The 13,229-nt window shown below is 47.2% G+C and overlaps 1 protein-coding gene across 3 annotated transcripts in view; it reads right to left on the bottom strand.

Annotated features, from left to right (window-relative positions):
- trpm2 (transient receptor potential cation channel, subfamily M, member 2) overlaps positions 1 to 13,229 on the bottom strand; it is a 90,064-nt gene that overhangs the window by 35,648 nt on the left and 41,187 nt on the right. For 2 of the 3 annotated variants that reach the window (XM_036959447.1, XM_036959449.1), the window contains exons 4-10: positions 10,129 to 10,295; positions 7,058 to 7,238; positions 6,634 to 6,695; positions 5,761 to 5,961; positions 5,542 to 5,644; positions 4,157 to 4,278; positions 1,958 to 2,329 (exon numbers count right to left, since the gene is read on the bottom strand). In XM_036959447.1, the coding sequence (XP_036815342.1) occupies positions 1,958 to 2,329; positions 4,157 to 4,278; positions 5,542 to 5,644; positions 5,761 to 5,961; positions 6,634 to 6,695; positions 7,058 to 7,238; positions 10,129 to 10,295 (1,208 nt within the window). The remainder of the gene's footprint in view (positions 1 to 1,957; positions 2,330 to 4,156; positions 4,279 to 5,541; positions 5,645 to 5,760; positions 5,962 to 6,633; positions 6,696 to 7,057; positions 7,239 to 10,128; positions 10,296 to 13,229) is intronic. The other variant, XM_036959448.1, reaches the window with a different exon arrangement.

Below are 13,229 nucleotides of genomic sequence, written 5' to 3' on the forward strand. Positions count from 1 at the left end.
AAAGTATATCTAGCCGGCAGCTACAGAAATCAGAGACATGTGACTCACCAGCTGGATTCGGTCTTTGAAATTGTGTTTTTTTACATTGGATAAAAGTAGAGACTCAGCTACAAAATGGTATACCATACACTGCGTTTGATGAACAATGGGAAAGTAATTCTGCTTTGAATGTTGATCAACTTGTAAACACACTTTTGAGAAAATGGCCTTTGAATGTTTTGATACCTAGTGAGCTACCGAGCTCTTCTTTGTCTACACCCATTCAGCATTGTTCAAACCCCCTTAAGCTTTAGCCCAACCCATCTTGTTTCGCTCTCGAAGGGCACACTCGACGCTCTGGCCGATGATTTGTTTACCTCTGGATAACAGGAAAACAGCCTAACCAGCTCTGCTGGCAACAATTTCATTACTCTTTTTTGCCGACGTTTACTGACACCGGCCATATTCAATGGTTGTTGTACACTTTAGCTTAAGACGTGTAGCTACCTAGCTAGGTAAACAATGAACCTAGCTAGGCAAACAACGTGTGAGATCACACACGTCACGTAACATTAGCTAACGAGCCAGCCAGCTAACGTTATCTAGTTAAACAATAATGAACATAGTGCCAAATCACGTATTGACTACACTGCATGAATCTGCTGGGAGCTAACCAACCAGGTTCAATGTTAGCTAGCTAACATTAGGCTCTAACTAGCAAAGCGAACGGCTCCAGGATACGAATAATAACATCATACACAACGTTAGCTAGGGAGCCATCCAGCTAATGTTAGCTAGCTAGCTAACAATACACTTTAGCTTAAAACATGTTGCTAGCTAGCTAGGTAAACAATGAGCCTAACTAGGTAAATAACGTGTAAGATCACACACGTCACGTAACGTTAGCTAATGAGCCAGCCAGTTTACGTTAGCTAGTTAAACAACAATGAACATAGTGCCAAATCATGTCGTTACTATCTTACATGAATCTGCAGAGAACTAACCAACCAGGTTCAATGTTAGCTAGCTAACATTAGGCTCTAACTAGCAAAGCAACCGGTTCTGGGATACGAAAAATAACATCATACACAACGTTAGCTAGGGAGCCAGCCAGCTAACATCAGCTAGCTAGCTAACGGCACACTTTAGCTTGAAATGAAACCACTTTGTCAAAATTATAAACGTGTAATATCTGAAAATGTAACTAGCTAACGCTAGACTATCTTACCTTTATACATCATCGTGCATGATGGACGCGTCTCCCTGTCATGGATGCCATGCCATGGTTGCCCTTAGTTTGAAGATGTAATTCCAGAGACATGTGTTTCCTCCATGTCTTTAGCTATCATAATCTAATTCCACTGATTTAAAAACTTGATCCTCCAGAAAGTGGAGAGCAACACTTATACAGCTCCACTACACAATACATTTTTTTTAAAGCCACGTTTGACAGGATTACCAATACAGACTGACTAGCTCAAATAGACAGAAGCCTTCTGTATGGCAGATCAATCCGAACTTCTCTCGGCATGTCCAGCACACTCATAATCTCAGCCAATCATGGCTAGTGAGAACGTTGTTGTCTTTTTCTGTGGCTTAACCAACAAGGCTCGTCATTTAACAATTTTATTCGTATTTACAGATGGCATACAACTTTGATATTAAGGCACATGAAAGTTCACATGTTCCAGAAGGCATTTTTTTGATAAAATATACATTTAAAAAACATTCAAATGGCTCTCTTGTGAAGTCATTACTTGCGACATACGCCTAGTTTTCTGAAACGGGTCACATATAGTCTCTATAAGGTATATCTAGCTAGCTGCTACAGAAACCATAGACATATAGTCTCTATAAGGTATATCTAGCTGGCAGCTACACGAGACATCTAAATAACTGGCCACGATATTATGACCCCACACCAGATCCACTGCTTCTGTCACCATGGTGATGCTGTCTGACACAGTTTGATACTCACTGTGACAGCGACATCCTCCTTGGGCTCCTTTGGGTACCTGGTGGAGTGCAGGCCAGGCAGGGGGTAGAGGGGCTGGGTGAAACTGCCCAGTAGGTGGCGTATCTCATCCGAGACGTGACTGAGAGAGATGGTCCTCCCTGCAGCACCCCGAGGACTCAGGGTCTGACTACGTCGACTCTTCTCGGTCTGGATGCGCTTGGCTAGGCGGCGTAGGAAGAAGCAGGAAGTGGGCAGCTGGGTGTAGAGGTCACACAGAGTGGTCTGGTCCCCCAGGAACTCTCTCAGACACACTCCGTTCTCCAGGAGCAGCCGGACAAATTGCGGCTTGTGGCCCAGCAGGGCTGAGAACATGGCCTGATGCAGGTCACTGGACTGGACAGGAGAAGAGTGATTTCTTCAACATGATAATACTGTAATCTTGGAATTACCTTTTAAAATATTACATTTTGTCTATTACCATTGACTCAGGCTGTGCAGGTAGACTGTGCAGGTAGACTATGCAGGTAGGCTGTGCAGGTAGGCTGTGCAGGTAGACTATGCAGGTAGACTGTGCAGGTAGACTGTGCTGGTAGACTATGCAGGTAGACTATGCAGGTAGACTGTGCTGGTAGACTATGCAGGTAGACTATGCAGGTAGACTGTGCAGGTAGACTGTGCTGGTAGACTATGCAGGTAGACTGTGCTGGTAGACTGTGCTGGTAGACTATGCAGGTAGACTATGCAGGTAGACTGTGCTGGTAGACTATGCAGGTAGGCTGTGCTGGTAGACTGTGCTGGTAGACTATGCAGGTAGACTGTGCTGGTAGACTGTGCTGGTAGACTATGCAGGTAGGCTGTGCTGGTAGAGTATGCAGGTAGACTGTGCTGGTAGACTGTGCTGGTAGGCTATGCAGGTAGACTATGCAGGTAGGCTGTGCTGGTAGGCTGTGCAGGTAGACTATGCAGGTAGGCTGTGCTGCTAGGCTGTGCTGGTAGAGTATGCAGGGAGACTATGCAGGTAGGCTGTGCAGGTAGCCTTTGCTGGTAGACTATGCAGGTAGGCTGTGCAGGTAGACTATGCAGGTCGACTATACAGGTAGGCTGTGCTGGTAGGCTGTGCAGGTTGACTATGCAGGTAGACTGTGCAGGTAGGCTGTGCTGCTAGGCTGTGCTGGTAGACCATGCAGGTAGGCTGTGCAGGTAGACCATGCAGGTAGGCTGTCCAGGTAGGCTAGTATACATGACAACATTATTATTGATAAGAATATTGGTATTTGTCAAACGGCAAGCGTCAATCGTCATGTCACCAGAATAAGACCCTTGATATTGATTAGAAAGGACTGGATCATTAAGCCGATCACCGTGCACTACCACCCTGTGAAGTTCATCAAGCCCATCACTGTGCACTATCACCACCCTGTGAAGTTCATCAAGCCCATCACTGTGCTCTTTCACCACCCTGTGAAGTTCATCAAGCCCATCACTGTGCACTATCACCACCCTGTGAAGTTAATCAAGCCCATCACTGTGCACTATCACCACCCTGTGAAGTTCATCAAGCCCATCACTGTGCACTATCACCACCCTGTGAAGTTCATCAAGCCCATCACTGTGCACTATCACCACCCTGTGAAGTTCATCAAGCCCATCACTGTGCACTATCACCACCCTGTGAAGTTCATCAAGCCCATCACTGTGCACTATCACCACCCTGTGAAGTTCATCAAGCCCATCACTGTGCAATATCACCACCCTGTGAAGTTCATCAGTTATTTCATCTGTAGCCTAATAAACTGCATGGTTTCCCCAAACAAGTTGTAGTGGGAGGACCACACAACATATCATCTCGTGACTTTACTTCCCTATGCTGGTTATTATATTATGATATTTAATAATATATATATTATTATTATATCAACATTTGTATATAAAGGATTTCCATTTCTCACATTATTAATTTTACTGACACAAAAAGATCCCAACATGTCAAATGAACATATTTATACAATTGTACCGAAACTTCCTGTTTCCATCACAGCTGTGACAGTATGACTTCACTCGCATAACAACTGTGTATCTAATTTTATTTATTTTTTAGATCAAATGGTATCCAATTCTATAGTTATGACCTTCTATCATTGCAGTAACTCCCCAAAGGGCTTGGAAGAGCCTCACTGCTTCTTTTACACACGGCTCTGATTGAAAGTTAGTCGAACCTACCTTCCACTGGCTATCCTCAGTGAAGATGTCAGTCTTAGCGATGTCCACTCTGTTCCAGGCTACGGCTAGCTCCAGTTGTCTCTCCCAGCGCTCCATCCCAACAGACTCACTGCTCCTGTTGGCTGGGAGGGGAAGAGGAGAAGAGAGAGAGATAAACCTGGATTAGAACTAGGGCTGTGGTGTTTCCCGGAAGTCTAGACCTTATAACCAAGGCAACCTGGTGCTGATCAGGTTGCGTGTGCAGTTCTAAACTGATATGGAAACCATTCTTCCAATGTGGAATTTAGAAAGTGACTTACTCTGCATAATTTAGCCGTAATGCGAATCCTTAGAGCTTAATATGAGACAGCATTAGTCTGGTAATATGTGACCCCGTGATGCATCAGAATGTCCAGATGAGGCACTCAGATTCTTCTAGATGGCGACGAATGAGACTATTTACAGAACGTCTCAGTCTGAGAGACATCCTAAACTCAATCATCTACTTCAGGAAGTGTCAAGAAGAGTCTAAGCTTTCAACATTAACACACTGTCTGGAAACCAAGCGGACAAAGTGCTGCTCATGTACTCAGCATTAGTAATGTTACTCTGTGACTCAGCAGAATAACCTGTTATTCTGAGGTACTCAGCATTAGTAATGTTTCTCTGTGACTCAGCAGAAGAGCTTGTTATTCTGAGGTACTCAGCATTAGTAATGTTACTCTGTGACTCAGCAGAAGAGCCTGTTATTCTGAGGTACTCAGCATTAGTAATGTTTCTCTGTGACTCAGCAGAAGAGCCTGTTATTCTGAGGTACTCAGCATTAGTAATGTTACTCTGTGACTCAGCAGAAGAGCCTGTTATTCTGAGGTACTCAGCATTAGTAATGTTTCTCTGTGACTCAGCAGAAGAGCCTGTTATTCTGAGGTACTCAGCATTAGTAATGTTTCTCTGTGACTCAGCAGAAGAGCCTGTTATTCTGAGGTACTCAGCATTAGTAATGTTTCTCTGTGACTCAGCAGAAGAGCTTGTTATTCTGAGGTACTCAGCATTACTAATGTTTCTCTGTGACTCAGCAGAAGAGCCTGTTATTCTGAGGTACTCAGCATTAGTAATGTTTCTCTGTGACTCAGCAGAAGAACCTGTTATTCTGAGGTACTCAGCATTAGTAATGTTTCTCTGTGACTCAGCAGAAGAGCCTGTTATTCTGAGGTACTCAGCATTAGTAATGTTTCTCTGTGACTCAGTAGAAGAGCTTGTTATTCTGTGGGACTCAGCATTAATAATGTTTCTCTGTGACTCAGCAGAAGAGCCTGTTATTCTGAGGTGCTCAGCATTAGTATTGTTACTCTGTGACTCAGCAGAAGAGCCTGTTATTCTGAGAAGCCACAAGGCCTGGTTGTTACCTTTGAGCAGCGCCTGGAGAATGGCCACATCAACATCATCGTGGTTGTCTTCACTCATACGGAACACTGTCAGTAGCTGAGGCATCCTGATGATGTCCTGAATCTGGAATAAAGGAATGAAACTTCATTATAAAGTATTCCCTTTAAGAAGGAGCTCCATGTATTTACTAACCATGTGAAACCAGAATGACCGGCTGGTTTAACAAGGCTATGTGTTACCTTCTTTGTCCATTCTATGATCTTGAGCTCTGTGAAGGAGTCATACTCCGGACCGAAGAACTGTTTCATTAGCTGGTGGATGACAGACAGGGTAACCTTGGTAACGGGGAGACCAGCCACATGGGCGACGACGTCCGCAAGTCTCCCTGACCCTTCCAGGATGACACAGGGGGTCCTGTTCAGCATGGCACCGTAGATGGTCTGAGGTGGGGTGATGCGTGAGATGAGAGGTCAGGGGTCTAAGGTCACGGTGCACGAGACCATCCAGTCAGAAGAATACGCTGAAGAAACTAAAGGAATGATTCAACTACTGGCCTGGTCCCCCATTCAGCAACACACACATGATACTCACACTGAGAGTGCCTGGTCCCCCATTCAGCACCACACACATGATACTCATACTGAGAGTGCCTGGTCCCCCATTCAGCACCACACACATGATACTCACACTGAGAGTGCCTGGTCCCCCATTCAGCACCACACACATGATACTCACACTGAGAGTGCCTGGTCCCCCATTCAGCACCACACACATGATACTCACACTGAGAGTGCCTGGTCCCCCATTCAGCACCACACAGAGAGTGCCTGGTCCCCCATTCAGTAACACAGTCTGATGATACTCACACAGAGTGCCTGGTCCCCCATTCCGCACCACAGACTGATGATACTCACACTGAGAGTGCCTGGTCCCCCATTCAGTATCACAGACTGATGATACTCACACTGAGAGTGCCTGGTCCCCCATTCCGCACCACGGACTGATGATACTCACACTGAGAGTGCCTGGTCCCCCATTCAGCACCACAGACTGATGATACTCACACTGAGAGTGCCTGATCCCCCATTCAGCACCACACACATGATACTCACACTGAGAGTGCCTGGTCCCCCATTCAGCACCACACACACCACTGGGATCCTCACTCCACTCTCTGGAGGAGACAGACAGACAGACAGACAGACAGACAGACAGACAGACAGACAGACAGACAGACAGACAGACAGAGGTACTCTGCTTAACTCTGTTTCTTGAACTGCATTGTTGGTTAAGGGCTTGTAAGTAAAGCATTTCATGGTATTCGGTGCATGTGGACATTTTGATTTGATTTGATTTGATAGACAGAGTCACACAAACACAGACACAGACGGGGGACTGACAGCAGACAGCACTGTGAATTACTGACAAACGGTTGATGTGATTCTCATGTTTCTTTAACAAGGACACAAGCACAGAAAGATTAGAGAGAGAAAGAGAGAGAGATATCGATCACAATCAGAGCCCCTCAAGTCGTACCTCTGTTTCCCAGAGGCTGCTGGGAGATTAGTCTCTCTAGCCGGGAGCGTAGTTCTATCTCGACTCCGTAGCATCCGTGTGTTCCATCATCCACCAGCAGGAAGTGGGAGTGGTTGTTGTCCAGACAGGAGAGGTGACCCTGAGACTGCATGTCCAGAGAGTAGTGGGCTGGGAACCGGCCCTGGAGAGTACATTAGAGGTTTGGGGTTAGGGAGGGTTAAGGGTAGAACAGCCCCTGGAGAGTACAGTAGAGGTTTGGGGTTAGGGAGGGTTAAGGGTAGAACAGCCCCTGGAGAGTACAGTAGAGGTTTGGGGTTAGGGTTAGGGACTGTTAAGGGTAGAACAGCCCCTGGAGAGTACAGTAGAGATTTGGGGTAAGGGTTAGGGAGGGTTAAGGGTAGAACAGCCCCTGGAGAGTATAGTAGAGGTTTTGGGTTTGGATTAGGGAGGGTTAAGGGTAGAACAGCCCCTGGAGAGTACAGTAGAGGTTTGGGGTTAGGGATAGGGAGGGTTAAGGGTAGAACAGCCCCTGGAGAGTACAGCAGAGGTTTGGGTTAGGGAGGGTTAAGGGTAGAACAGCCCCTGGAGAGTACAGTAGAGGTTTGGGGTTTGGGTTAGGGAGGGTTAAGGGTAGAACAGCCCCTGGAGAGTACAGTAGAGGTTTGGGGTTTGGGTTAGGGAGGGTTAAGGGTAGAACAGCCCCTGGAGAGTAGAGTAGAGGTTTGGGGTTAGGGAGGGTTAAGGGTAGAACAGCCCCTGGAGAGTACAGTAGAGGTTTAAGGTTAGGGAGGGTTAAGGGTAGAACAGCCCTTGGAGAGTACAGTAGAGGGTTTGGGTTAGTGAGGGTTAAGGGTAGAACAGCCCCTGGAGAGTACAGTAGAGGTTTGGGTTAGGGAGGGTTAAGGGTAGAACAGCCCCTGGAGAGTACAGTAGAGGGTTGGGGTTAGGGAGGGTTAAGGGTAGAACAGCCCCTGGAGAGTACAGTAGAGGTTTGGGTTAGGGAGGGTTAAGGGTAGAACAGCCCCTGGAGAGTATAGTAGAGGTTTGGGGTTTGGGTTAGGGAGTGTTAAGGGTAGAACAGCCCCTGGAGAGTACAGTAGAGGTTTGGGGTTAGTGAGGGTTAAGGGTAGAACAGCCCCTGGAGAGTACAGTAGAGGTTTGGGGTTAGGGAGGGTTAAGGGTAGAACAGCCCCTGGAGAGTACAGTAGAGGTTTGGGGTTAGGGAGGGTTAAGGGTTGAAGAGCCCCTGGAGAGTACAGTAGAGGTTTGGGGTTAGTGAGGGTTAAGGGTAGAACAGCCCCTGGAGAGTACAGTAGAGGTTTGGGGTTAGGGAGGGTTAAGGGTAGAACAGCCCCTGGAGAGTACAGTAGAGGTTTGGGGTTAGGGAGGGTTAAGGGTAGAACAGCCCCTGGAGAGTACAGTAGAGGTTTGGGGTTAGTGAGGGTTAAGGGTAGAACAGCCCCTGGAGAGTACAGTAGAGGTTTGGGGTTAGGGAGGGTTAAGGGTTGAAGAGCCCCTGGAGAGTACAGTAGAGGTTTCGGGTTAGGGAGGGTTAAGGGTGGAACAGCCCCTGGAGAGTACAGCAGAGGTTTGGGTTAGGGAGGGTTAAGGGTAGAACAGCCCCTGGAGAGTACAGTAGAGGGTTGGGGTTAGGGAGGGTTAAGGGTAGAACAGCCCCTGGAGAGTACAGCAGAGGTTTGGGTTAGGGAGGGTTAAGGGTAGAACAGCCCCTGGAGAGTACAGTAGAGGTTTGGGGTTTGGGTTAGGGAGGGTTAAGGGTAGACCAGCCCCTGCAGAGTAAAGTAGAGTTTTGGGTTAGGGAGGGTTAAGGGTAGAACAGCCCCTGGAGAGTACAATAGAGGTTTGGGGTTTGGGTTAGGGAGGGTTAAGGGTAGAACAGCCCCTGCAGAGTAAAGTAGAGGTGTGGGGTTTGGGTTAGGGAGCGTTAAGGGTAGAACAGCGCCTGGAGAGTACAGTAGAGGGTTTGGGGTTAGGGAGGGTTAAGGGTAGAACAGCCCCTGGAGAGTACAGTAGAGGTTTGGGTTAGGGAGGGTTAAGGGTAGAACAGCCCCTGGAGAGTACAGTAGTGGTTTGGGGTTTGGGTTAGGGAGGGTTAATGGTAGGGAGGTGTTATAGGAGGAGGGTTGAATGGAGACAACTTGTATCAGACAGTGTGTCTGTCCTCTTGGCCTTTGAAGTGTCTGGATAAGAGGTGATTAGATTCCACCATATTGTCTGCGTGGCTCTAACCATCGAAAGGTTAGGACCTAAAGGAAGGGTAGAGAGTGATTTGGGAGCTACTCTACAACTCTCTCGCTCTCTCGTCAACTCATATCTCAGCTGTATAACTCAATTCAATTTCAATTCAATTTAAGGGCTTTATTGGCATGGGAAACGTATGTTAACATTACCAAAGAAAGTGAAGTAGATAATAGACAAAAGTGAAATAAACAGTAAAAAATGAACAGTAAACATTACATTCACAAAAGTTACAAAATAAGAAAGACATTATGAACAAATAGTTAAAGAACAAAAGGAAAAATAAATAAACATAAATATGGGTGGATTTGCAATGGTGTTTGTTCTTCACTGGTTGCCCTTTTCTTGTGGCAACAGGTCACAAATATTGCTGCTGTGATTGCACACTGTGGTATTTCCCACTAGACATGATTGGCTGAGATTATGAGTGTGCAGGACATGCCGAGAGAAGAGTTCGGATTGGTCTACCATACAGAAGGCTTCTGTCTATCTGAGCTCGTCAGTCTGTGTTGGTAATCTTGTCGATCCCGGCTTTCTTTAAATGTGTAGTGGAGCTGCATAAGTGTTGCTCTCCACTTTCTGGAGGATCAAGTTTTTAAACCAGTTGAATTAGAGTATGATAGCTAAAGACATGGAGGAAACACCTGTCTCTGGATTACATCTTCAAACTAAGGGCAACCATGGCATGGCATCCATGACAGGGAGAAGGCGACCATCATAAAAAGAGCTCTCTCTCACTCTCTCTCCAGTTCATAATTATCTCAGGGCCACATCCTTGTCTTAAACAAAATAACTCTTTCTCCAGTCCTTACCTCAAGGTGTACCAGGGGTCTCCTGTTGTGTATGGCTCCCCAGGTCGCCACTCCAATGGCCACGATTTGCCCCTCCATAGAGCCACTACTGAGGACATATTCCCTCACCGCCTGGCCTACATGCTTCATCACACCTGCATGGGTGCCACCTGTAATGATCCAGGCACCTATAACGAACACAGGTTAACAAGTTACAGATTAACTATGCTCCAGCACAGACCACAGACCACAGGCCATGACAACAGGCCATGACAACAGGCCATGACAACAGGCAACAGGCATGACAACAGATCACAGGCTATGACAACAGGCCACAGATCATGACAACAGACCACAGACCATGACAACAGACAACAGACCACGACAACATACCACAGACGATGACAACACACAACATGCCATGACAACAGACCACAGACCATGACAACAGACAACCGACCATGACAACAGACCACCGACCATGACAACAAAGCACAGGCCATGTCAACATAACATAGGCCACAACAACAGACCACAATGTCATGTCAACAGACCACAGGCCATGCCAACAGACCACAGGCAAAAAGCCATGACAATAGACCACAGACCACAGGCCATGACAACAGACCACAGATCACAGGCCATGACAATAGACCACAGATCACAGGCCATGACAACAGACCACAGACCACAGGCCATGACAACAGACCACAGGCCATGAAAACAAACCAAAGACCACAGGCCATGACAACAGACCACAGGCAACAAGCCATGACAACAGACCACAGGCAAAAAGCCATGACAATAGACCACAGACCACAGGCCATGACAACAGACCACAGATCACAGGCCATGACAATAGACCACAGATCACAGGCCATGACAACAGACCACAGACCACAGGCCATGACAACAGACCACAGGCCATGAAAACAAACCAAAGACCACAGGCCATGACAACAGACCACAGGCAACAAGCCATGACAACAGACCAAAGGCTGTGACAACAGACCACAGGACATGACAACAAACCAAAGACCACAGGCAACAGGCCATGACAACAGACCACATGCCATGACAACAGACCACAGACCATGACAACAGACCATGACAACAATCCACAGACCATGACAACAGCCCATGACAACAGACCACAGGCCACAGGAAATGACAATTGACTACAAGCCATGAAAACAGACCACAGACCATGACAACAGAACACAGAACATGGCAACAGGCCATGACAACAGAACACAGGCCACAGGCCATAACAACAGACCACAGGCCACAACAACAGACCACAGGCCATGACAACGGACCGTGACAACAATCCACAGACCATGACAACAGCCCATGACAACAGACCACAGGCCACAGGAAATTACAACTGACTACAAGCCATGAAAACAGACCACAGACCATGACAACAGACCACAGGCCACAGGTCATGACAACAAACCACAGGCCATTGACAACAGGCCATGACAACAGACCACAAGGTCATGTCAACAGACCACAGGCCATGCCAACAGACCACAGGCCACAAGCCATGACAACAGACCACAGACCACAGGCTGTGACAACAGACCTCAGGCCACAAGCCATGACAACAGACCACAGACCATACAACAGACTAAAGGCCAGGATAACGGACTATGACAACATTCCACAGACCATGACAACAGGCCATGACAACAGACCACAGGCCACAGGAAATGACAACTGACCACAAGCCATGAAAACAGACCACAGACCATGACAAGAGACAATAGGCCATGACAACAGACTACAGACCATGACAACAGACCACACGCTATGCCAATAGACGACAGACCACAGGACATGACAACAGACCACATACCATGACAACAGAACACATAACATGGCTACAGGCCATAACAACAGACCACAGGCCACAACAACAGACAACAGGCCATGACAATAGACAAGAGACCATGACAACAGACAACAAACCAAAGACAATGACAACAGAGCACAGGCCATGACAACAGACCACAGGACATTACAATAGACCACAAACAAGAGGCCATGACAACAGACCACATACAATGACAACAGACCACAGGCCACAGGCCATGTAAAAAAAAACACAGACCATGACAACAGATTACATGCCATGACAACAGACAAAATACCACATGCCACCGGCCATGACAACAGACCTCAGGTCATGACAACAGACCACAGAACACAAGCCATGACAATAGACAAGAGGCCATGACAATAGACAAGAGGCCACGACAAATCAAAAAAAAAAAAAATCTAAATCAAATGTATTTATATAAGCCAATAGACAACAGACCACATGCCGTGACAACAGACCACAGGCCATGAAAACAAACCAAAGACCACAGGCCATGACAACAGACCACAGGCCACAAGCCATGACAACAGACCAAAGGCTGTGACAACAGACCACAGGCCATGACAACAAACCAAAGACCAGAGGCAAACAGGCCATGACAACAGACCAAATACCACAGGCCACAGGCCATGACAACAGACCACAGACCATGACAACAGCCCATGACAACAGACCACAGGCCACAGGAAATGACAACTGACTACAGGCCATGAAAACAGACCACAGACCATGACAACAGACCACAGAACATGGCAACAGGCCATGACAACAGAACACAGGCCACAGGCCATAACAACAGACCACAGGCCACAACAGCAGACCACAAGCCATGACAACGGAACGTGACAACAATCCACAGACCATGACAACAGCCCATGACAACAGACCACAGGCCACAGGAAATTACAACTGACTACAAGCCATGAAAACAGACCACTGACCATGACAACAGACAATAGGCCATGACAACAGACCACAGGCCACAGGCCATGACAACAAACCACAGGCCATTGACAACAGGCCATGACAACAGACCACAAGGCCATGTCAACAGACCACAGGCCATGCCAACAGACCACAGGCCACAAGCCATGACAACAGACCACAGACCACAGGCTGTGACAACAGACCTCAGGCCAAAAGCCATGACAACAGACCACAGACCATTACAACAGACCACAGGCCATGAAAACGGACCATGACAACATTCCACAGACCATGACAACAGGCCATGACA

Source organism: Oncorhynchus mykiss, chromosome 22 (assembly GCF_013265735.2).
Source record: "Oncorhynchus mykiss isolate Arlee chromosome 22, USDA_OmykA_1.1, whole genome shotgun sequence".
Taxonomy (NCBI): domain Eukaryota; kingdom Metazoa; phylum Chordata; class Actinopteri; order Salmoniformes; family Salmonidae; genus Oncorhynchus; species Oncorhynchus mykiss.